The following is a 23,806-nucleotide window of genomic DNA, read 5'->3' on the forward strand; positions in this document are numbered from 1 at the left end:
CGAAAGCACGTAAAAAATGCAGGTAGAAAAATAGGGACCAGTTTGGTGGGAAGGTAACAGCGCTCCGTGCGCCTTTGGCGTTTAGTCATGCTGGCCACATGATCATAGAGACGTCATCAGACAGCGCTGGCTCTTTGGCTTAGAAACGGAGATGAGCACCGCCCCCTAGATTCGGGAAACGACTAGCACGTATGTGTGGGGGAACCTTTACCTTTACCTAAGCCCTCTTGAAATCAGCATATGACAACTGACACACATCTGGTGGACTGAGAAAATCAGTCCAAATAATTTTTGTAAAAGGGTGTTTATGCACTCCTTTTTCTGCCATCAGATTTTATAGAAGAAGAAAAAAAGAAAGGCACTCTTGAGTGGAGCTTTGATGCCAAGTGACCTCATGGGCATGTCTATGTTATTTCTCTGGGCAACAATACAGATGTGGTTTGCCATTGTTTTCTTCCAGGAGAGTTTTTCAGTTTTGGAGGCTGTTTCCTAGTATTTTCCTATCAAAATGGCCTTTCAAAAATTCCTAAATAGATTTTTTTGCGCATGAATAGAAGTGGGGACGGGACATAAGATATAATATAATGTACAATGCATTGAGGAGAGGCCATAGCTCAATGCCATGCAGCAGATTCCTGGAAAAATCCCATTAAATGGGATTTTTAATGGGAAAAATCCCATTAAAAAGTCAGGGAGAAGGGAGAAGTTGCTACTGCAACTGAGACTAGCAGTGATAGGACTGGGCTAGATCGATTTTCATCAACCTCATGCCCTTGAAGTGTGTTGGGACAATTTTTGGAATTTTTGTAATAAAAAGCATGCAGGCAAAGGAATGTTGAAGTTCCAATGCGTTTGGAGGCTATCAGATTGTGGAAAGCTGAGGTAGGCGGACAAGTAGTCTGACCTGCTTGGCAACTACTTTTTATAACCATAGTTTGTTGAGATGACCCAGCCTTCTTCAGCTTGGTGTTCATCACTGTATCATTACGAACAACAAAAATAATGATTCCTTCCATCCCAATCAAGAGAAATAAGAAAGTACTAATAATGTAAAGCTTCCCATCTGCATTTGAATAATAAATCAAGATATTTGCGTGGTCCTTTTTTTCTGCCTACAGCATCACTGTTCAATGTCACACAACAACATAACCAACAAAAAATTTGATTTCCCACCTCCCATTTTTACTTTGGCAGATAGACGGATGCTTCAGAGGATGGGACTTATAGATGCCACAGGCCAACTTCTGGTTGTGAATTCATTTTGTCAGTATTTATTTGTACCAGACTTTCTCCTCCTGGTACCTTTCGAACACTTTAGCTGTTGGAAATTCTGAAACTTGTAGTTTTTGGGAAACTACAGTTTGATTTCTGAAATCAAATGAATGGAATTTTTGTCCATTGATTGGACTGGAACCATAATTATTTATTTGTTTGTTTGCTTGTTTATATCCACCTTTATTATTTCTTACAAATAACTCAAGGCAGCGAACATACCCAGCATACCTTACTTTTCCTATTTTCCCCACAACAACAACCCTTTTTCTTTGGACAAAAAAATGCTTTTAAAAGTAAAAAAAAAAAAAAAGCCTCTGATGATCACGCGGCTCAGCTGGGATCGTCAGAGCCTTTTAAAAGCATTTTTTCTACAACCTCTTCGGCGGAAGAGGTTGTAAAAAAATGCTTTTAAAAGGCTTTGACGATCCCAGCTGAGTTGCCTGATTGTCAGAGCCTTCGATAGAAAAAATGCTTTTTAAAAGGCTCTGACGATCCCAGCTGAGTTGCCTGATTGTCAGAGCCTTCGATAGAAAAAAATGCTTTTTAAAAGGCTCTGACGATCCCAGCTGAGTTGCCTGATCGTCAGAGCCTTTTAAAACCATTTTTTTACAACCTCTTCCGCTGAAGAGGTTGTAGAAAAAATGCTTTTAAAAGTTTAAAAAAAAAAAAAAAGTTGGCCACGCCCACCCTTTGCTTCTGACAAGCAAAGTCAACGGGGAAGGCAGATTCACTTAACTATGGCAAGAAAGGTCATAAAATGGGGCAAAACCCACTTAACAAATGTCTCACTTAGCAACATAAATTTTGGGCTCAATTGTGGTCATAAGTCCTGTAATGTACAATGTATTTGTGAAGTATATCAGATTGGGCAAAGTTGAACAACACCACTGCTGCTACTGTACTAAGCTTAGAATGTTAGGACGAGAAAATAAGGTCATTTTAGGGCATTTCCTGCAGTATCCAGTTTACAACGGGCTTCAAGGTTAGGTAGTACTATACATAGGGAATTATATCTTTGACTTCGGGTAGCAATAGGACTTTCCCATAACTAGTCTTTGAGGAAGGAAGAGAATAGCTTACAAGCTTGCTGCTGGATAACATACATGCAGTAATAGGATATACCTCATGGGCTTAGACAAAGACTCACAACTATTTTCTGGGAGTTGGGGTATACATGTTTTTTTGGTATTACCAGGTCTAACAGAAGCAGAGCCAAAGCCCTATATCTCATCAGCATCTTCAAACGTGTTCTTGTGAGAGCAGTATTTTGAATTAATGATACTGAATTGCCTTGAATATCCTTATGCCTAAAATACAATAATGTTAATACTATAAGTAAACGGACTATGATGGGAGTTATTATTTTTGAGACTCGGGCTTTCGACTATTTGTGTTTTGCACTGCAATAATACTGTGATTGCCAATGTTTGAGCTAGTCTTTACTCATAATCAAACAGTTCTTCAAAGGACTCTGGGATGGAATCGTATTTCTTTTTAGTCAGCAAAGCTAAATATTCTATCCAAAATTCCTTACCTAATGTGGCTGTCCCTTCATGAACCTTTTAAGCTCACTGTCATACGCATCACACAGACTTCCTCAAGTTTCTTATTTCAAGTTTAGAGGAACGTTCTCTAATCTGGCAAACTTTCCTGATTTTTTCTTTTCTTCTAGAACTAAATCATGGCTTTTCGGAAGGCAGTGAAAGGAACTATCCTCATAGGGGGAGGAGCCGTTGCAACAGTCTTTGCCCTCTCACAACTTTCTCAATATAGAAAAAAGGTAAGTAAATTGGTTTAATACTTGTAAATTTCATGCAAATATGTTATATATATATATATATTGCATGAATACTATAATGATGGGTTGGCGCTGTATTAGGTTATGCAGATTGGAAGAGGCTTCAACTGAAAATACTGGCTGTATATTATTTTATGGTTGCACCAATGAAAAGTTCCTTCATTTCAGTTTTTGTAACATTTTACATCATGCTCTTTGTAGGAATTAGATTAAAACGTATACAAGCAGCATATCAAATGTAATTTAAAACTTTTAATGTTGTTGAAACCAGTAATTAATAATAATGGAGGGTATTGTTGTATTTGTATAATAAGATGAAATCCAATTGTTTAATTGACAAAATAGAATTAATATGAAGCTCTCTTTGAATATTTAATAATTTGCCTCTTGCAACCTAGCAGTTCGAAAGCATGCAAATGCAGGTAGATAAATAGGTATCACTTTGGTGGGAAGGTTCCATGTGCCTTAGTGTATAGTCATACCAGTTCAAGGATATGTGTGTGCATCGTGACTATAATTAATAATTGCTGTATGACTAAACCATATTTTTTGGACTATAAGATGCTCTGAACTATAAGGCGCACCTAGCTTTAGGGGAGGAAAACAAGAAAAAAAATCTGCTTCTGCCTCCCAGCATCCATCCGGTATTCATCTATCCCGTTTGCTGCTGCCGCCCATTTGCTGCTGCCGCTGCCTGTTCACTGCCATGGCCCATTCTAGAACAGCTAATCGGTGCCGCACCAATCCCCCTCCCCCCCGCTGCAATATTTGGTGTATAAGATGCACAGATATTTCCACTTACTTTTTGGGGGGTGGGGGAAATGTGCGTCTTATACTCCGAAAAATACGATGATTAATAATTGTTGTGTTGAGATGACATCTTCCACATTGGATGAAAAGAAAGGAAATTAAAAGCTTCTTGTTCCCTTTAGGTTCTCCACAGTTTATGATTCAGATTAGAGAGTGAAAGTTAAGGAATAGAGCTTTATAGTCATAAAAAAAAACTATCGGTAGCTGTAGCTGTATTTGGCATTTTAACTGAATGTAGATGAGAATACTATTGACCAGTTTAAGCACAGAGAGCCAGTTTGGTATGGGAATTAAGACACCAGTCTAGAAACCTGGAGATTTTAAAAACAGGTATGTGGCCCTGGGCCATTCTCTCTCTCAGCTCTTGGAAGAAGAAGATAAGAGCAAACCACTTGTGAGATCTTACTAAAAAAAATACTGCAGGGACTTATATCCAGGCAGTCACTAGGAGAATCAGTTCTGACTTGAAGGTCTGCATGAGCGTGCATACACACATACAGAAGCTTAAGTATAGGGAATGCTGTGAAGATACTAATTTTCCTAAAGTTGAATATACAAGGAATTTGATACAGCCCGTAATATTTGTCTTCCGAGTCTTCACATAGAGTTGAAAAATATGACTAAAGGAGCATAGTAGTATGCAGTAGTAACTCCCCCCCCCCGACACACACACACACAATGTTTCAGTTGTAAATCTGAGACTATTGAGTTTCCTAATAATTAACAGTGAAAATCTATACGGTATTCTGTGAAACCATGGTGTTTCTAGAGAAAGTAAAAACGGTAAGAGAATGGACATTGGTCCTACCTGAACATCCTTTCTCGGGGTGTTGTGGCATCGGGTTGCTACAGTTGGATCTGCCTAGAGAGTCTAGAAAACTAGAGTCATAATTTTTCACCCATGCCCATTGCTCCCTTCCTCTCAGGCCCAGTTTCGGCAAAGGCAGAGCTGAAGAGAAATCACCATTTGGAAGAAAAACTCTGTCAAATTTAGAAGAGGGTCATCTCCAGGACCTCAAGCAGAAGGGAGGGGCTGGCCAATGCCACAACACCCCAAGAAAGGACGTTCAGATAGGACCAACGTCCATTCTCCAGTGTGGCTGTGGCATTGGCCAGACATGGGACATACCAAAGCTTGGCAGTCCTAAGGGCGGGAAACAGAAGGGCCTGGAGTGACCCTGGCTTGGTGTATCTGTTGCAGGACCCTCCTCCCAAAGGATACCTCCGCTGATGCGAAGATGTCCAGCTTATAATGTCTGATGAAAGATAGTGCAGGTGGCCGCCCTGCAGATCTCCTCAAGGGAGGCCTGTGTAGACCAGGCTGCGGTGGTAGCCGCACTCCTGGTGGAGTGGGCTGTGATGCGCCTGGGAACTGGAATCACTTGGGCCTGATAGGCTGAAGTAATACACGCCCTGATCCAGCGACCAATGGTCGAGGAGGACACCTTTGACCCTAGTGAGATTGGTTGGAACGAGACAAATAAGGCCTTGGATTGCCTGGTTGGAGCTGTCCTTTTAATATAGCTCCTGAGGGCTCTCCTGACATCTAGGGTATGCCACTTATGTTCGAGAACGTGTGATGATCATGGACAGAAATTTGGGAGAACTACCTCCTGGGCCCTGTGAAACCAGGAGTTGATTTTGGGAATGAAGGACGGGTCAAGCCTCAGAACTACCTGTGAAGTTTCCGATAGATGCCATAATTAATTAATTAAAGCTTTCAAGTTGCCACTACCTTCTCCGGATGAAATACGCAAAGATCTTCTCTGATTGATAGTACTGCCATCTCGGAGATACGCCGAGCTGACGTAAGGTTGCCTTCTACCAAGAAGGCAATCTTAATGGTGAGGTCCCTGAGGCTGGTGGTCCTGAGGGGCTTGAAGGGAGGTTCAGTAAGGGCCCTGAGGACTTTGGGCAAATCCCAGGTGGGATATCTATGAATAGTCAGGGGCCGCAAGTTACTGGCTCCCCTTAGAAATCTACGGATAACCGGGTGGCGTGTTAAGGGCACCCCCGCGTTATCTGACAATACTGTGGAGATGGCCGCTACATGCCTCCAGATGGTACTGTGAGCCAATCCCTGGTCCAGGCTGTCTTGTTGAAACTCAAGCACCTGTGGAACAGAAGCTGAGAGAAGGACAACGCAACGTGTGGCACACCATTTGGAGAAGGAGGCCCAGGTAACATTGTAAATACGGACCGTGGATTGTTGTCTGGCCGCCTGAATGGTATGAATGACCCTGTCGGAGTAATTGTCTCGCCTCAGAAGGACCCCTCAAGTGCCAGGCGGTCAGTTGGAGCCACTGAGGCTCCGGATGGAGCAGGACCCCCTGGTGGAGGGAAATCCTGTCTGGGGGGATTCTCCAGGGTCTCGATATGGAGAAGCTGACAAGGTTTGCGAACCAGAGATGACGAGGCCAATGAGGAGCCATTAATATCAGCTCTGCCTTGTCCGAAATGACTTTCTGAACCACTGCTGATATCAGGGGTAGCGAGGGGAAGAGGAGGAGAGAGACAGGGGGGCCACGTGCATCGAAGAGCGTTGGACCCCTCCACTCCCTGAAGAGCACTGGACCCCTCCACTCCCCTCCCCCTCCTAACCTTGAGAAATAGCGAGGGAGTTGATTGTTTAGGCACGACGTGAACAGGTCTGTGGATGGTGTTCCGAACCTGTTGCAAATTTCCAGAAAAATGTCTGGGTGGAGTTGCCATTCGGCGTTGTCCACTGTTGTCCTACTCAGATAGTCTGCCTGAGCGTTTGATGTCCCTGCAATGTGCTCCACTTGGAGGGAGAGGATGTTTTTCTCGGCCCACCTGTCCAGTCAAAAGGACTGCTCCATGAGTTGTCTGGAGTGGGTTCTCCCCTGGCGGTTGACGTGCTTTTGCAGCAACATTGTCTGTCAAGACAAGCACATGATGATCCCGCAGGGCTAATTGAAAGTGCTGGAGGGCCAGACGAATCGCCTTCAACTCCAACCAGTTGATTGGGTTGGCGAGATCCTGTGGTGACCAGCAACCCTGCACCACCTGGGAGTTGAAGTGAGCCCCCCAGCTGAACAAGCTGGTGTCCGTCGTAAGAGTGAGTCTCTGGGGTTCCCTGAAGGAACTCCCTCTGTCTAGTGCTGGTGAAATCCATGAATTTAGGGACCTTCTGACTGGCAATGGAACTCTGACCATGGTCAAGGTGTGAGAGGTTCGCACTAGTTGGAATGGGAACAAAAAGCACTGAAGGTGCCGTGCATGAAGTCTCGCCGAGGGGACTATCTGCATGCATGATACCATCTTGCCCAACAATTTGGACAAGGTGGCTAAGGGAACCTTGGGGTTCTTGAGAATGTGAGAAGTCAATTCCCTAATGTTCATCCTCCGCTCCAGGGAGAGGAATACATCTCCTGTCGCGGAGTCGATGATGGTGCCCAGATGAATAATCCTGGTGACTGGGACCAGGTGGCTTTTCTTGTAGTTGACTAAGAACCCGTGGTCGAGTAGAGTTTGAATGGTGAGATCGAGATCCTTCTGAGTTTTGTCGAAGGATGGGGCTTGGACTAAGATGTCATCCAGGTATGCCTGTAACTTTACCAGCTTCTGCCGCAGGTGAGCGGATATGTGGCTAAGATTTTTGTGAAACATCTGGGGGCTGAGGCCAGGCCGAATGGCATGGCCTTGTATTGGAGGTGCCTGTCCACGTAGCAGAATCTCAAGTATTTGCAATGGTTCGGCAGGATGGGATTATGGAGATAGTCCTCCATGAGGTCTATCGAGACCAGAAAATCCCCGGGACGAATCCCCTGCAGTATGGATGCTAGGGAACTCATTTCGAATCTCCGATAGACAAGGTGGGTATTGAGGTTTTTAAAGTCTAGAATTGCTCTCCATCCCCCCCCCAAGCGCTTCAGTACTATGAACAGAATTGAATAGTAGCCCTGTCTCCACTGGCTGTCTGGAACCAGTTCTATGACCTGAATTTCGAGGAGGTGTTGAATGGCCTGTTCCATGAGCCTTTGTTTGGTGTTGTTGTAGGACACCGGGCATAATATGAAGCGGTTCGGGGGAGTGGAGAGAAACTCCAGGAGAAGTCTGAATTTGATCGAATTTAGGACCCAGTTGTCCGATGTTGCGTGTACCCGCCTATCTGTGAAGAGGGCCAATCTGCCTCCTATGGGTGGATTGGGCGGCAGCCTCTGGCCTGGCGGTAGCTGGAGCCTTGAAAGGGACGTTTGGACTGGGAGAATTGCTGGGACCTGTCATGCAAGGACTGACGATCTGATTGGCGGGTCTGTCCTTGTGAGTAATATGGTTGGGAAGGGCCCCCTTGGGTGTAACCATGAAAGGACTGCTTCCTGTAAGGGGTAGTGGATCTCCTGTCAGCCCATCTTGTTGATGAAGGCAAAATTTGTCCTTGGTTTCGATGAGCGGATCCAACGCCTCACCTAATAGTTTAGACCCCATATAAGGCGCTGCTGCCAACTGCCATTTGGCCCATAATTCCGCTGGCCACTGGCGAAGCCACAATAATCTTTGTGATGACACAAAGCCAGTGCCCTCGATGCATATTTATCAGCGTTTAACAATGTATCGGCAGAAAACTGGGTTGTGGCGATGATTTTGTGGAGGTCTTGGTGAAGCCGGGCCTCAGTAGGAGGTATCCTGGATTGCAGCTGCTGGAGTCCCAGAATGTATGTTCAGTTTAAGAAGGAAGTGGAGGAAGCCGCCTGGATTGCCCATGCAGCGGCCTGGTGGTTCTTTTTAAACAAGAGATCGAATTTCTTGTCCTCAGGTCGAAGACCTTCAGACGTATCCCCCGCAAGTTAAAACGAGGAAGAAGAAAGAGTCGCAACGGGGCTGTCTATGGTGGGAACCTGTTATAGCTGAGTGAACTTGGGCGCTATGGTATAATATTTCTTATCAGACCCATTAGGTGTGGGGATAGCTGCTGGGCTCAACCACTGCTTTTGGACAACATCCATGAACAATTTGGGGGGGGGGGGGCGGAATGAAAAGTTGTTCCGGTATTGGTTCTGAGAAAAGACCTGGTTCTGTCCCTGTTGGGATTCCTGTGGTTCCCTGGAGACATCATCCTCCTTCAAGGAGGCCGTGGTTCATGCCTTGTGCAATAAGGACTTGAACCGGTTTGGGGGGAAAAGCCCCGTGAAGGCACGGGAGTCAGGACAGACGCCTTCATCCTCCGAAAAATCGGCGTGAGTATCCCCTTCAAGAGCAAAATCCTCACTAACCTTGGAAGCAGTAGGTGAATGCTGTTGAGGGCTTGTCGGGCATGCAGATGGGGTGACACGACCCTGTGAGAATGATTCAGAAACTACAGATTCAGAATGGTGCTCTTGAAAGGCTGCCGTATGCGCTTGGCAATGGCATGGTCAATAAGCAATTGGATGCTTTCAGGTAGACATTTTAAAGGGTCTAAACTAGGCCTGAGGCTGATGTGCTTGGTTGATTGATCAAGGCAATTTCGTCTCCAAGGTCTGCAGTTACTTCAGGTGCTAACAGACAATCAAAGGGAGTGGGGCCTTGCTCACCACTATCCAGCAGGGCTGGATGTGTGGAGGACTCTCCTGCACCTTCTGAAGACCAGGACTGTGTCGAAGGAGACAAGGCGCGGCTCTGAGGCTGATGGGGACAGCAGACTCACTGTGATGGGGTGTTGAGGCCTGTAGCAGGGCAGCCTTGGAGATTTACTTTTCCAAGGCTTTTTGTCTCCGTTCAAGATCTTTGAGTTCTGCTTTGGAAGGTTGTTTACTCCTAGTCCCCTTGTTAGATTTGCTGGAGGCCTTTCTACCCCTGGAAGCCCCAGCCACCTCTCTGTTTAAGGATTGATCCGCCATTTAAAGAAAGCAATGTACTCACTGCGTCAAAATGGCGTCCGGTTGTAGTACAGGCCTCAAACGTACCTCGTGGCAATCAAGTGGTGGCGGCTTTGCCGGAAAAACCGGGCTAGCCAGCACACTCGCAAGCAGGAATACCTTTGCTTCAAGGGGCGGCTTGCCGAGGTCAGACATAGGACATGCCATCACCCAGCACCAATGGCCGTAGGTTGTAGCGAGGCTAGACCAGTTGGCCGCTTGCATTGGCTTCTGGAGGGAGGACGCTCCATGGATGCTCCGCTGCCACCAACCAGGCCCAGGGACGCGATGGTCGCTGTTGCTGGAGGCCGAGGCTTTAACCTCTCGTTGGTGGTGAAGTGGCAAAAAAAAGGCTGGGTGATGCTCCGTGGCACTTCAGAAGGCCCTGTGGTGTTCCGCGGCACTTCAAAGAGCAGCGCTATAACTGACTGGCGCTGTAGGCAGCTGTGGAAGAAAAGCAAGACTCCAGAGCTGCTAGCCGGAGGTGTTGCCTTAGATCGGTGGTGGTAGGGAGCAGGAGCTGCCAATGTCTTGTTGGTGGTGTAGCTGCCTGAAAACGCCTGCCTTGGGCGAGACAGCCGTGGCAAAGCTGCTCAGAGGTGGCTAGTAAAATGGCGCCCATTTGCAGGCCAGTAGACCGGTGTGTTCTGAGCTATTGTAATGCTAGTTTCCTAGCAAGAAGACCAGTGCGCTCTGAAAAGAAGCAATAGACCGGTGCGCTCTAAAAAGAAGTAGTAGATCGGTACGCTCTGAAAAGAAGCAGTAGACTGGTGTGCTGTAAACAAGCTTGAAAAATTTGAAGCCAAAAAACTGATTTTCAATGGCATCTGAACAGACATGGGCTGAAATAGCCGAATCTTCCCAGAGATGTTTCTCTCAGGCCGACTGAGTCGAAACAAAGCCTGAGAGGAAGGGAGCAAGGGGTGTGGCTGAAAAACTATGCAGATCCAACTGTAATAACCCATGTCTGGCCGATGCCACAACCACACTGGAGAAGAGAAATTCTATTTTTCCTTTATTCTGACTTTTCCACCACTTGTGTAGTTTCCCTTGTAGCTGTTGTCTGCTCATACCCAACAGATGATACCAAGTGGAAGGATTGTTGCACAAGAAGATGACTGTTTGTCCTGTTGACAAATCTAATTGTGGGGTCAGAATTACCTTTTTTATTATGCCTGTCAGTCATGTAGAGGATGTGGTAAATGTAGCAAGAGAGAAGGAGGCCCAAGGAGGCTTTAATTGGCTCTGTTATTTTTTTTAAGCAAGCCTTTTCAACACTCACCTGTGCTAAGAGAAGATCTGAGCCAATTAACATTTGGGCCAGTTGTATATTCCGTCTTCTAGAAACATCTCATTTACTCTACAACTAGTAGGCTTTCAGCAGCAAGCTGTTCTGTCTGCATTTTTAGGAAGTCATTGGTTAGCCTTTGCCAAAGCAGCCTTGAAGACAGGAAAATGAAGTTTTCCTAAAACTTCTGTTATATTTTTAAGTGAAAAACTTGGGATAAGAGCCTTATGCCGGTGCTTAGTCTGATCATGCAAAGGCTTAAAACAGGGAGAGGATTTGCAGAACAGAACAGAATAACAGAGTTGGAAGGGGCCTTGGAAGTCTTCTAATCCAACCCCCTGCTCAGGCAGAAAACCTATACCCATGATGGCGAACCTATGGCATGCATGCCACAGGTGGCACGCGTAGCCATATCAGTGGGCACGGCAGCTCAGCTCCGGCCGCATGAGTGTGCCGGCCAGCTGATTTTCAGGCCTTCTGGGCCCACCAGAATTAGGGAAACAGGCTGCTTCCTGCCTCCAGAGGGCGTGGGGGGGGGGCTGGGGAAGGCCTGTTTTTCTGTCTCACCTGGCTCCAGATCCTCTCTATGAGTCTGGGGAGGGCGAAAACGGCCTTCCCCACCCCCTCAGAGGCCCTCCAGAGGCCAGAAACAGCCTGTTTCTCAACTTCTGGTTGGACAGGAAGTGACATTTTTTGCTGTCCCCAGCCTCCAGAGCTTCTCTGCATTCTTTCTAGAGTCTCAACATCTTTTTTACATTGTGGCAACCAAAATGGGATGCAGTAATTCCAAGTGTGGTCTTACCAAGGCATTATAAAGTGGTATTAACACTTCACATGATCTTGAGTCTATTCCTCTGTTAATGCAGCCTAGAACTGTGTTGGCTTTTTTGGCAGCTGCAGCACACTACTGGCTCATATATCATTGGCCAGTATTTAGGCATTTAACAAACTTGTTTAAGTCATCTTTATCCACATTTGCTTAATCCTTGGCTCTCACATAGTGAAAAGAATAATCTGAGTAGCATTTGTTTAAACAGGCATACAATAGTACATCTTATCAGATTTTCAATTCCATTTTCAAATGAACATGAGTTTTTGTTCTTTCTAAAATATTTTTACTTTTAGATTATTTTTAGTATTGACCTTCATAATTACTTTCATATGCTGAAATTCAGCATAGAGATTGATTTTAAAAAGTAATGTAAACATTCTGTGTTTGTTTTGCTGCTGTGTATATAACAGCAACAACACTCAGACAATAATAGAAGATTTAGGGTGTGGACTTGACCCACTTAGCAGAAATATGCCTGTGCTTTCTTGGGCTGACTTCTGAATAAACATGTGATTGCCTAGTTAAGAATTTATTTTACTTTTTTCAGAGTTTGTTTCAAAGTAAAATATGAACTTATAGTGAATCATAGAAATTAATAACACATAGAAATACATTGGATACGTATAAGTCAGTTTTACTTTTGCATGCATCTTCTCGAAATAAAATGTGTTCTGTGATCACACACGTGATGAAACACTGAATTTTGCAAACAGTAAATTTGTGCAGGATATATCTTTGTAGCTATAAAATGGCAGCTTGTTTTAATTACGATAGAGAAAGCACATTTTCAGAATGTGTATTCAGCATCTAAAGCAATACAATTATATGAAGACCCAGAAAACTAAAAATGTATTTTTACATCTCTAATATTAGATGCACACTCACACACTAGCTAGTGCTAATTATTGCTATTTTGCAGTCTCATTAATTCTTTTGTAGGCTGTTAGCTTTTTATATGTAATAATTTCAATTGTCTTTTGTAAAGCAAAGTAACATAACAAGCAGGGTCTTAGTCATTAGAATAGAATAGAATAGAATAGAATAGAATAGAATAGAATAGAATAGAATAGAATAGAATTCTTTATTGGCCAAGTCTGATTGAATACACAAGGTGTCTGATGCATATGCTCTCAGTGTACATAAAAAGACAAGATACACTCGTCAAGAATCCTGATGGGGTTTACTATAAACTGGCAGTTATCCTCTTTTCTGCCATTGGTATTCAAACCCAATCCCTCCTTCATGACTTCCATTTATTCATAAGAGCAGTTATGGAGTTTAATCCTTCCCTCTTGCTATAAGCCTATTGCTTCCTTCCAGATGATCACATTCTGTAATAGAATCCTGCCTAAAAAAGAAGAAATATGACAGAATCCTTAATTTGGGGATAAAAAACCCATGTTGGGTTCTACATATTTTGGCCTAAATGGTAAAAGTAAAGGTTCCCCCACACATGCATGCTAGTTGTTTCTGGCTCTAGGGGCAGCTGGGATCGTCAGAGCTGGGATCGTCAGAGTAAAAGGGAAAAAACTTTTTTTCCTTTTACATGGTTTCTGGCGATCCCAGCTGAGTTGCAGGGAACTCAGCTGGGATCGTCAGAGCTGGGATCGACCGTCAGAGCTGGGACCGTCAGAGCCATGGTTCTGGCGATCCCAGCTGAGTTGCAGGGAACACAGCTGGGATCGTCAGAGCTGGGATCGTCAGAGTAAAAGGGAAAAAACTTTTTTTCCTTTTACATGGTTTCTGACGATCCCAGCTGAGTTGCGGGGAACTCAGCTGGGATCGTCAGAGCTGGGATCGACCGTCAGAGCTGGGACCGTCAGAGTAAAAGGGAAAAAACTTTTTTTCCTTTTACATGGTTTCTGGCGATCCCAGCTGAGTTGCAGGGAACACAGCTGGGATCGTCAGAGCTGGGATCGTCAGAGTAAAAGGGAAAAAACTTTTTTTCCTTTTACATGGTTTCTGGCGATCCCAGCTGAGTTGGGACCATCAGAGCCATGGTTCTGGCGATCCCAGCTGAGTTGCAGGGAACACAGCTGGGATCGTCAGAGCTGGGATCGTCAGAGTAAAAGGGAAAAAACTTTTTTTCCTTTTACATGGTTTCTGGCGATCCCAGCTGAGTTGGGACCATCAGAGCCATGGTTCTGGCGATCCCTGCTGAGTTGCAGGGAACTCAGCTGGGATCGCCAGAGCTGGGATCGCCAGAGCCATTTAAGGCTCGTCAGAGCCTTTCGGGCTGGTCTGCCTGGTTACAGGAGAACGACATCCGGCGTATAAGACGACCCCCGACTTTTGAGAAGATTTTCATGTGTTAAAAAGTCGTCTTATACGCCGGAAAATACGGTAACTTAAGATAAGCCAATAGTCTCTCCGAAGGTTTTCTTAGTGCTAACACTCAGCTGTGCTATTAATGTAAAGATGCTGCAATTAGAGTGGGATCTCCTATAGAAGAAGGCAAATTCTGGTTTCATATATTCAAGAAATCCTTAGTATAATTTTTTTGGTTCTGGGGTATGAACCAAATCAATTATGGTTTATTCTGTGAGTTGTGTTTTAAAAAATCAAAGAGTCCTTTTTCTTTGAATAAATTTTCCATTTCGATAAGTATCAGAACGTGTAGAATTTTCCCTCTCCTTTATAATGGGCCTCTTACTAGATAATATTGATATAATTCCACAGTAGAATGCAGTGGGAAGTCAATTCCATTCTATGCAGTGAGATTTATTCCCAAGAAAGTATTATTTCTACAGTTAAGGTTCTGTGATTCATTTTCTTCTACAAATGAAAGTTGTCCTTCATATGGTATTATAGGAAAACAGTATCAGAAGGATCAGTTGGCTTGGTTATCTGGATCTTTTAATGTTCCAGAAATGTGTTTTACCACCTGTTCCCAATATTTTTTAATAACCTTCTCTATGCTTGATATCATATTCAGTATACAGGATTAAAAAACAGATTGGACCATTTCAAAATCGTATACATCTGTGGCTTGGCAAATAGTTAGCAAAATTTAGTCAGCAAATTGTCAGCAAAGGTACAATACCTTTTCATAATATGTTTTTCTGTTTTCTACCATTTTGGAAGAATGTGGAAAATATATTCCAAATTAAATTATAGCATTCTTAATAAAAGATGAAAGGATAAGATTAAAATAAAACATGATCCAGGGTTTATTGAGGACCCTTTGGAGTTCAGGGCCCTTCTCTATCAATAGGGAAAAAATTAGAAAGAAAACAATTAAAAATACGAAGGAAGAGGAATAAGGTTTTTAGAAAATAGAAAAACAGCCATTATTATATTTTAAGGCTGTGCACTTCACTTAAAAATATAGATATAGCATTCATATCTTTTTAGTTTGGTATCTGCCAAATTAGTGAAATAAATAGAGTGGGGTTCATGGTTGTAAAAATTGTGTTCTTTTATGGAGTGCTCATTGTATTGTTTTTTTTTAACATAGATTTATGTTTGATGGCACAGCAATTCTATAAACATTATATCACACTGTAGTGATGGCATTTGAAATAGAGATTTTTCAGTTAATAACTAGAGTTGTGACTTCTATTGATTTATATTTAAAGACACTTTCATTAAAAAGTCTTTTGTGTGGTTTTAGGAAAAATGGGCATGATGGGATACTGAATAATGTTGATAATACTTAATATTGTAATAATATTTGGGGATTATTTTATTTCAATACTATTCTAACATGAATCTTTTGTGTTATTAATGATAAGGATTTTGGACAAATAGTGCTGCTCTTTATAAATCAATATTAAATTATGCCCAATTTCTTTCTTTCCTTCCTCCCTCCCTCCCTCCCTCCTTCCTTCTTGACATTTTATTTTTGCAGGGGCATCTTGCAACTGTGGAAGCTTCAGAATGTAAACCTGTATCAATGCTAAACTCCCTTCCGACTAGGGAGAATCATTTCCAGGCTTTGAGAGAAACCCCAGAATTTGATGTTCTTATCATAGGTGGAGGTGCCACAGGAAGTGGTTGTGCCTTAGACGCTGTTACAAGAGGTAAGTGATTCACGTCACTATAGCAGTCAGTTTTGTTGTGTCTAGGCATTCGTGTCCCAGAGATAGGAATACGTTTTTACATTAAAAGTAGATTCATTCTGTCTGAAGTCATTGCTTTTCCTTTTCCTTTTCCTTTTTATTGTATTTTTTTCACATTTATTGTAGTTGATTTGTATTATTTACAGTAGTCTTTTGATTGAATCTTTTAAATTATATTTGCAGGTTTGGGGGCTTTTTTTTTTTGTAATATAGTGTTTAAAAAAAGATTAACAGAGTTGGGATTTAATTGCTGCAGTTCTTTTATTACACAATGCCATAAGAGGTTTCTCTTTCTCTCTCTCTCTTTCTCGCATACCTTTGTCATTCAATCCAATATAATGCCTGTGATAGGCCTGAGGCATTTTAAAATGATGTCTTGGATCATGATAGAGATAAGTTGCTAACATCACAGTTCTCAGTTCTGAAAACTTAAGAGGCTCGTCCCTTTTGATATTCCAGAAGCACAGTTTCTAAGCATGGAGAATTCAACAAAGTGACTTGTTTAAAAGATGAAATGAATATAATTTGAGCATTTGAGATTATCTCTTTGACTTGCTGGGCTTTCTTCTATTCCGTTTATTTTTAATGTCATTGTCCAATATATCCATCTCATCTTAGCTGTGTGGGCAGCCTGCACTTCATGTTATGACCTGTTTTAGGGCTATTCCTTGCTAAGCCATTTTGCATTAAGTTCTGAAGAATTTATTCCTTCCTAGCTGTGAATTGCCTTTTTAAAATTCCCATAATTCCTAACTAGCCAAAACTTGGAGTACAGGTAGTCCTGAATTTATGACCACATTTGAGCCCAAAAGTTATGATGTTAAGTGAGTTTTGCCCCATTTTAAGACTTTTCTTGCCACATTTGTTAAGTGAATCACTGCAGTTCTTAAATTAGTAACACAGTTGTTAAGTGAATTTGGTTTCCCCATTGACTTTGCTTGTCAAAAGGTTGTAAAAGGGGATCATATGACCCTGGGGCACTGCAACCATCATAAATGTGAATCAGTTGTCAAGCGTCCAAATGTAAATCACATGACCATGCTGCAATGGTCATAAGTATGGAAATGGTCATAAGTCACATTTTTCAGTGCCATTGTAACTTTGAATGGTCACTAAATGAACTGTTGTAAGTCAAGAACCACCTGTATGTGTAATGGTAATATAATATGACATAATAAATAAATAAATTTCCTATATTGAAATTTATTGAAAAGGATAATTAAGCCAGGTTGGAAAAGCACGTGAGAAAGAAGAGGAAAGTCATTTTTGAATGAGAAAAATTAAATCAGGTATTGTCTTTAGATTATGGGATCTACTTCTTCACTAAAACCTCAAGATCTGTCAACTGGTGCAGATATTATGAAATGCATATATAGAACCCCAGTTCCAGAGATTTATTTTGACTATCAAATATGAGGGACAATTTACTTTTTAAAAAATCATTGGAATCATATGTTTCACTAACCTAAGATGTAATGTCATTGAATTAGCTCAGTATATTGTGGACAAATCAGTTGTGATATACTTAGTAAATCATAGTTGAACAAAAGTAGTATAGTGTGTTGTGGAAACATCAGTCGACTTACATTCAGTAAGCCATAGTTGAACAAAATATAGTTTAATGTAATGTACAAACCTTTTTAAATACTGTTATTGTAAAAAAAAAAAGTAAGAAAAAAATTCTGAACCATTTTTGATTTGTACCAATACATTTTAGTCTACTTTCCTGTCTATGCCAGCTCTAAATTATAATGACTTCCAGGATGGATAAAAATTGATGATTTAAAAAATAAAAAAATAAGATTTTTTTAAATTTAAATCGGATTTTTTTGATTTTTATCAAATTTATTTTAATAAAATGCTTTTGAAGTAAAAATCTATCTAGAGATAGTTTTCTCTTTAATAATTTAGTTTATTCAGCATGAAATGGAGCTTAGTTATGTAGCATGAGACTGTATGCAAAATTCACAACTCATTCAATGAATCCAAGCTCTGCAAGCTAAATAGGAAACATTCATTTTGTTTGCAAATAATAATATTAAAGATTCAACTACCAGCAAGAATGAGACCTTACATTTAAAGAGCACCTGTCATTTCAGATCCATCATGGCAGTCCCTGTTAGTGGGCATCCACTCACCTGCTGCCTGCCATATCCCTCACCAGCCGTCCCATTAAAGTGAATGGGACTGTCGCTGAGTCAACAGTGGGTCAGAGGAGGAGCTGCTACAGGACAGAGATGACAGTTGCTCTTTAAAAATTATGATTTAATTTAATTTAATTTAATTTAATTTCCAATTTATATACCGCCCTTCTCCCTGAGGACTCAGGGCGGTGTACAGCCAAGATAAAAAACATAGAATATAAATATTAAAACATTTAAAAATATATATAAATTTTGGCCCGAAAGTTAAGAATCACAAACTAATTAAAAGAATCTAAAAATTTCTTCTAAGCCAACCCGGCTTGCTGAAAAAGATAGGTTTTCAGGGAACGACGGAAGGCATTGAGTTGATTTAAATCAAGCCTTTTTTACTGGTAATTTAAATCGTGATTTAAATCATGGTTTAAGTTGACTTGATTTAAATCAAATCCATCCTGATAACTTCTTTTAATTCTTTTAATTAGTTAGTAATCACGTGTGTGTTTTTGGCCATATAAAAAGTGTTGATATGATTTGGAAAATAAAGTACTAACTATAGTTTTAATTTCAAGTTTTATAATCCATTCTATTTTTACATACAGGTTCTTTTTTTGTTAATAAATTTAATGGACCTGGCTTCAGCTATGTTTTCTTTCTTCCTTAACTCCTATTTAAGTTTTTATTTAGTTGAAGTTTTCTTTTCTTTTCTTTTCTTTTTTGGTTGTATTGCTGTAATTACTGTTAACATTGTACAGTTATAGTTAGTAGCATGTATGTTAAGATTTACCATTGATCTCTCTCTGACTCTGCTTTATTTGCATTGTTGTTGTTTTTTATTGAAAAAGTTTTACAAATACAAATTTTCCCCCTTCCCCCCCCTTCCCCTCCCTAACCCTCCCTTCCCCTCCCCTCCCCCCATGGCTTCCCCAGGATGAAATCCAAATCCAAATCATATTATATAATACTTTACCGCCCATCTACTCTACCCCCTGTGTGATATACATTTCTTCCTGACATTCTAGTATACTATCCCCTGTAAACTATACCTTTCTACACAACATTCAACTAAAAATTATAATCTATTTATGTCCTCCACTCCCTTACATAGATCTCTTGTGTCCGGTCTTTTATATATGCTGATAACTTCACCATTTCTGTGAAACTGGCCACCTTCAGAGTCCATTCTTCAATAATAAACATAACATCCCTTTTCCTGTATTAAACAACTTTATTTGCATTGTTATCCTGACATGGCACTGTCTTTTCAATAAAATAAAATTTAAAGAAGTTTTTATTTTTATTTTTTTTCAAATTTTCTATACCCCCAGTTCTGCTGAAGGATTATCTGCGTTAGCCTCCAGTTTGAAATTTTGTAATGTATATATCTCAAAATAAGAGACCTAAACATTCTTAATATTTTGTTTTGCATAATTTCAAAACATTATTTGCATTATTTCTGGCCAAATTTTGATAGATTTAGAAAGAGGGGTCAAGTTTGGAAGTACCTGTAGTCTATGTAGGTGAGATATCTTCTTCGGCAACTTCCTTGTATTTATTTTTCCTACCATGTATTTTGTTGCAGGGATATGATTTTGGTTTCATAATCAAATAAAGGTTTTCAGTGTTTAGGATTGGACGTAGCAGATGATAGAGCTATATAGGAAAACCAAAGTTGAAGCCAATCTCATTTATCGTTTTCGTAGTACATTTGTTGATTTGTATCAGTAGCTTTCTGAAGTGTGAAATAATCATAGGCATTTGGTTAATGAATTGTATATTGTTGCTCTTCATTCACGGGATTTGCTCTCATATTAAGTTTGATGCTTCACTTAGCAAATTCTGTTTTCTTCATCTTTGATACGTTCTTGCCAAATTATTCCTGATTGTATCCATTAATCTTCAGTCACATTTGACAAAAATAAATTGCTCTGATCTTCTAAAGTTACCGGGAATAATTAGTTTTTTTTTTTTAAGGACATGAAAGTTTAGGGGGACCAAGAGAGGCTAATGTGGCTGTTTGTACTGTAATAAAGCATAGCGGGATCTTTAAGGTAATGAAGGCTAAAGGGAGAGCGCAGAGGACTTCCTCCTTGGATCTGCAAAATCATGTTACACACTCTACCACACCCTCTGTTAAAATCTTGCTTTTATTCTTCCTGTTTTCTTCCTTGAGTGGCTTTGTATGAGTGATTGCCACATGGAAAGTACATTGACAGTGGTTGTGACATTAGCATTGTTACTTTATTCAGTTTTGAAAACAGCACTTTGGCTTATATACTGCTTCACAGTGCTTTATAGCCTTCTCTAAGCAGTTTACAGAGTTAGCATATTGCCCCCCAAAATCTGGGTCCTCGTTTTACCTGACCTCGGAAGGATGGAAGCTGAGTCAACCTTGAGCCTGGTGAGATTTGAACTGCCGAACTGCTGACATCCAACAGTCAGCAGAAGTAGCCTGCAGTACTGCATTCTAACCACGGCGCCATCACGGCTCCATAAAATAGCAGTTGAACAAAGTTAGTTTGTATTAGATGTGATTTCTCCTCCTCCCCCTAAAAAGAATTTCATTTCAGGTGTTCTGTAGGTATTTATTTTAACTGCATCTACTTTCCGTATGATTATATTTTACAAAACAATAGAAAGGGCAGGGGAAAAGAGTGTGAAAATTAGTAATGAGGTATGCAGTTCAAAGTCAGTCTCAAGGTAGTGATTGTGCACTTGAACGCATTAGTTAGACAGGAGATGTTATCAGTATTACATTACAGTTTTCATTTAGGACAAAATACGAATTAGTTGCAACCTCCCCAAAGCCCATTAATCTTCCGTCTGTCTCCTGTTCTGCTTTTATAATATTCTACCTGGTGAAAAGTTCTGAAGAACTTGAAAGCTTGCACTCTCCCCTGAATTGGGTGGCTCTAATAAAGGTATTACCCAATATTGATTTTAATTTTTTTTTAATAGAGCAGTAATGTTGTTCTGCTACAAAAAAAAAAGCATATGCAAATTTAAAAGACCATTAATAACACTAATTGTTTGATTATGATTTAATTACTTCATTTAATTTGTTGTTCTCATGTGTACCAATATCAAGAGTTGGAAAATAATGTGATAACTATGTCTGGGCCTGAACTCTTCTTCTGTCCTGCATTAGCTTAATTTCATTTAGAATCACTTATCTAAGATTTTTAATTGTCCTCGTATATTAATGAGAAGGGGAAAGATTTTACATACTCTCAAATTCCTTCTTCGGTCATTTTCATATCTCTGATATTTATGACTTGAAGTCAAAATATTTCCCTGAAAAGTCTGCCACACTTCACTGCCAAAAAGATGACATTATGTACTTTGAATACAAATTTATGTAGAGCAGGTTTTTTTCTTGTGATTGTCTGTACCCTTGAGAAAGGTCTTTAATGGATTACATACATGGCTTAGGACCTGGTTATCTATGAGACTGCCTTCTGCCACTGGTAGCTTCCCACCGGCCAGGACGCTCCCACAGAGAGGGGCTCCTCAGGGTGCCGTCGGTCAAACAATGTCGACTGGTGGCCTCCAGGGGGAGAGCCTTCTCTGTGGGGGCACCTGCCCTTTGGAACGAGCTGCCCCCAGAGATACGAAGGATCCCGGATCTACGCACCTTCCGCCGTGCCCTCAAAACTTTTTTATTCCAGGAAGCCGGGCTGGCGTACCTCTTTTAATTGTTTTAAATTCGTTTTTTTAAAAAGGGTTTTTTTTAATTAATATGGGCAAAATTTGTTTAATATACTTTTAAATTGTTTTAAATTTTAAATTTTTATGTTTTTATTTTTGGCTGTACACCGCCCTGAGTCCTTCGGGAGAAGGGCGGTATATAAATTTAAATAATAAATAAATAAATAAAATACAAATTATATAATTTAAGAAGTTAATTTGGTCTTCTGGTTATGCAGGTCTCAGCACAGCTCTTGTAGAACGGGATGATTTCGGATCAGGGACTAGCAGCAGAAGTACTAAATTGATCCATGGTGGAGTAAGATATCTACAGAAGGCCATCATGAAGTTGGATTTTGAGCAGGTAATTGTTTATGATGGCTTTTGTAAAGCAAAACAATATGTTGCTTGATCTAATTAAATTGGTTCTCACATTTATGACTTAATACACTATTTGTTTTGAATTGCTTGAAACCTTGAGAATATGCAGAAAATGCATATATAGAAGAAATGCAAAGTAATTAAAAATTATGGAATGTTTTATGTTCGCATTTGGTCAAGCAATTGAAATGCGAAGTGTACATTTTAATAAACTGACCCTTTGATAGCACTTTATTTTATTTATTAAATTTGGGTTCAAATTCTCACTAGTAGAAAAAAAAATCCTAAAACATGTTATGGTACAATTTACTGTTTTGTAAACAAGTTGAGAAGTTTCCATATGTTTTAAGACAATTACAATTTTTTGAAAAACTGCAGTATCAGCACACCTTTATATTATCTGTAGAAGTATTTGTATCCTTTTCAAGCAGCGGGTTCCATTGTATAAATTTGTGTGATGGGGAAACTGCCCAAAAATGTAAAAATGCTCCAATGTATGGAAGATTATCAAATCTGACAAGATCTCATCATTTGCACCACTTATCTCATAAAGGTTTCCTGATCTTGTGCCTTCCTTGAAAAATGAATAATTTGGGTTCTTAATGCCTGATTTATAGTGAACCTTAGTTTCCCTCTTCTCACTTATACACTGGACTAGCTGTTTCATAGTGCATTTCTCCATATTAAGACTACATTCTGCAGGCAGAACATTTCTGGTAGGAATAATTATTTCCTTATCTTGATTCTAAGTCATTCTATTCCATTATACCATGTTTTGATCTTAATCAGGTACGGAAGCTGGGGCGTGACCAGTTTACTTCCCTTAATGCAATCATTATATTTCCATTGATGGAACCTAAAATTTAATTTGCCCCCTTTTTAGCTGTACCATAGTGGTGTCTCAAATTCATTTGTAATTAACTACTATGCCAGATCTTTTTCACATATGCTGTTTCTTAGTTGTGCCTCCTCTCATAACTGTACATTGGATTTTTGTCCTTGCTTCAGGGTTCTCATTTTACATTCCTCAGATATCTTCTGCTATCTGTTGGTCATGTAAATATCCAATATTTTACTCAAGAACAAATTTGACGTGTGTAATGCTGGGAAAATACTATATCCTTAGAAAATGGATGTAATTAAATACTAGTGTGGGGTGTAAAAATGCTGTGGTAATTGTAGTTTTTACTCTTTCAGAAGTCTTTTACTCTTTCAATGCAGTCTTGAGTTCCTGACTGATATTTTGAGTTTGAATCAGTATTTATTTTAAGGTCAGACAGAACACTTTCTGGATGTACAAACAGCAAAATTCAAATTTCCTTGAATTTGATGGATTAGTTCCAAATACTCTGTTATTGATCAGACATGTTTTTACGTTAGAGCTATAAGAATATGAAATAAATACTGAATTGTCTATTTTTTAAAACAATAATTGGTACATATTAATTTAGAAACTGCGAATACTGCTGTAATTCATCTCCATAGAGCTAGTACAGGTAGTCCTTGACTTACAACAGTTAGTTTAGTGACCGTTCGAAGTTACAATGGCACTGAAAAAAGTGATTTATGACCGTTTTTCACACTTATGATTGTTGCAGCATCCCCATGGCACATGATCAAAATTCAGATGCTTGGCAACTGACTCATATTCATGACGGTTGCAGTGTCCCGGGAT

At 40.5% G+C, this 23,806-nt stretch overlaps 1 protein-coding gene across 6 annotated transcripts in view; it reads left to right on the forward strand.

The window, feature by feature from the left end:
• The window catches only part of GPD2 (glycerol-3-phosphate dehydrogenase 2), a 100,111-nt gene that overhangs the window by 21,108 nt on the left and 55,197 nt on the right, over positions 1 to 23,806 (forward strand). For 5 of the 6 annotated variants that reach the window (XM_034425362.3, XM_034425370.3, XM_034425377.3 and 2 more), the window contains exons 2-4: positions 2,948 to 3,055; positions 15,712 to 15,883; positions 21,990 to 22,114. In XM_034425362.3, the coding sequence (XP_034281253.1) occupies positions 2,957 to 3,055; positions 15,712 to 15,883; positions 21,990 to 22,114 (396 nt within the window). In that variant the 5' untranslated portion in view covers positions 2,948 to 2,956. The remainder of the gene's footprint in view (positions 1 to 2,947; positions 3,056 to 15,711; positions 15,884 to 21,989; positions 22,115 to 23,806) is intronic. The other variant, XM_087881893.1, reaches the window with a different exon arrangement.

This window comes from Pantherophis guttatus, chromosome 1 (assembly GCF_059756535.1).
Source record: "Pantherophis guttatus breed Tessera chromosome 1, ASM5975653v1, whole genome shotgun sequence".
NCBI lineage: Eukaryota > Metazoa > Chordata > Lepidosauria > Squamata > Colubridae > Pantherophis > Pantherophis guttatus.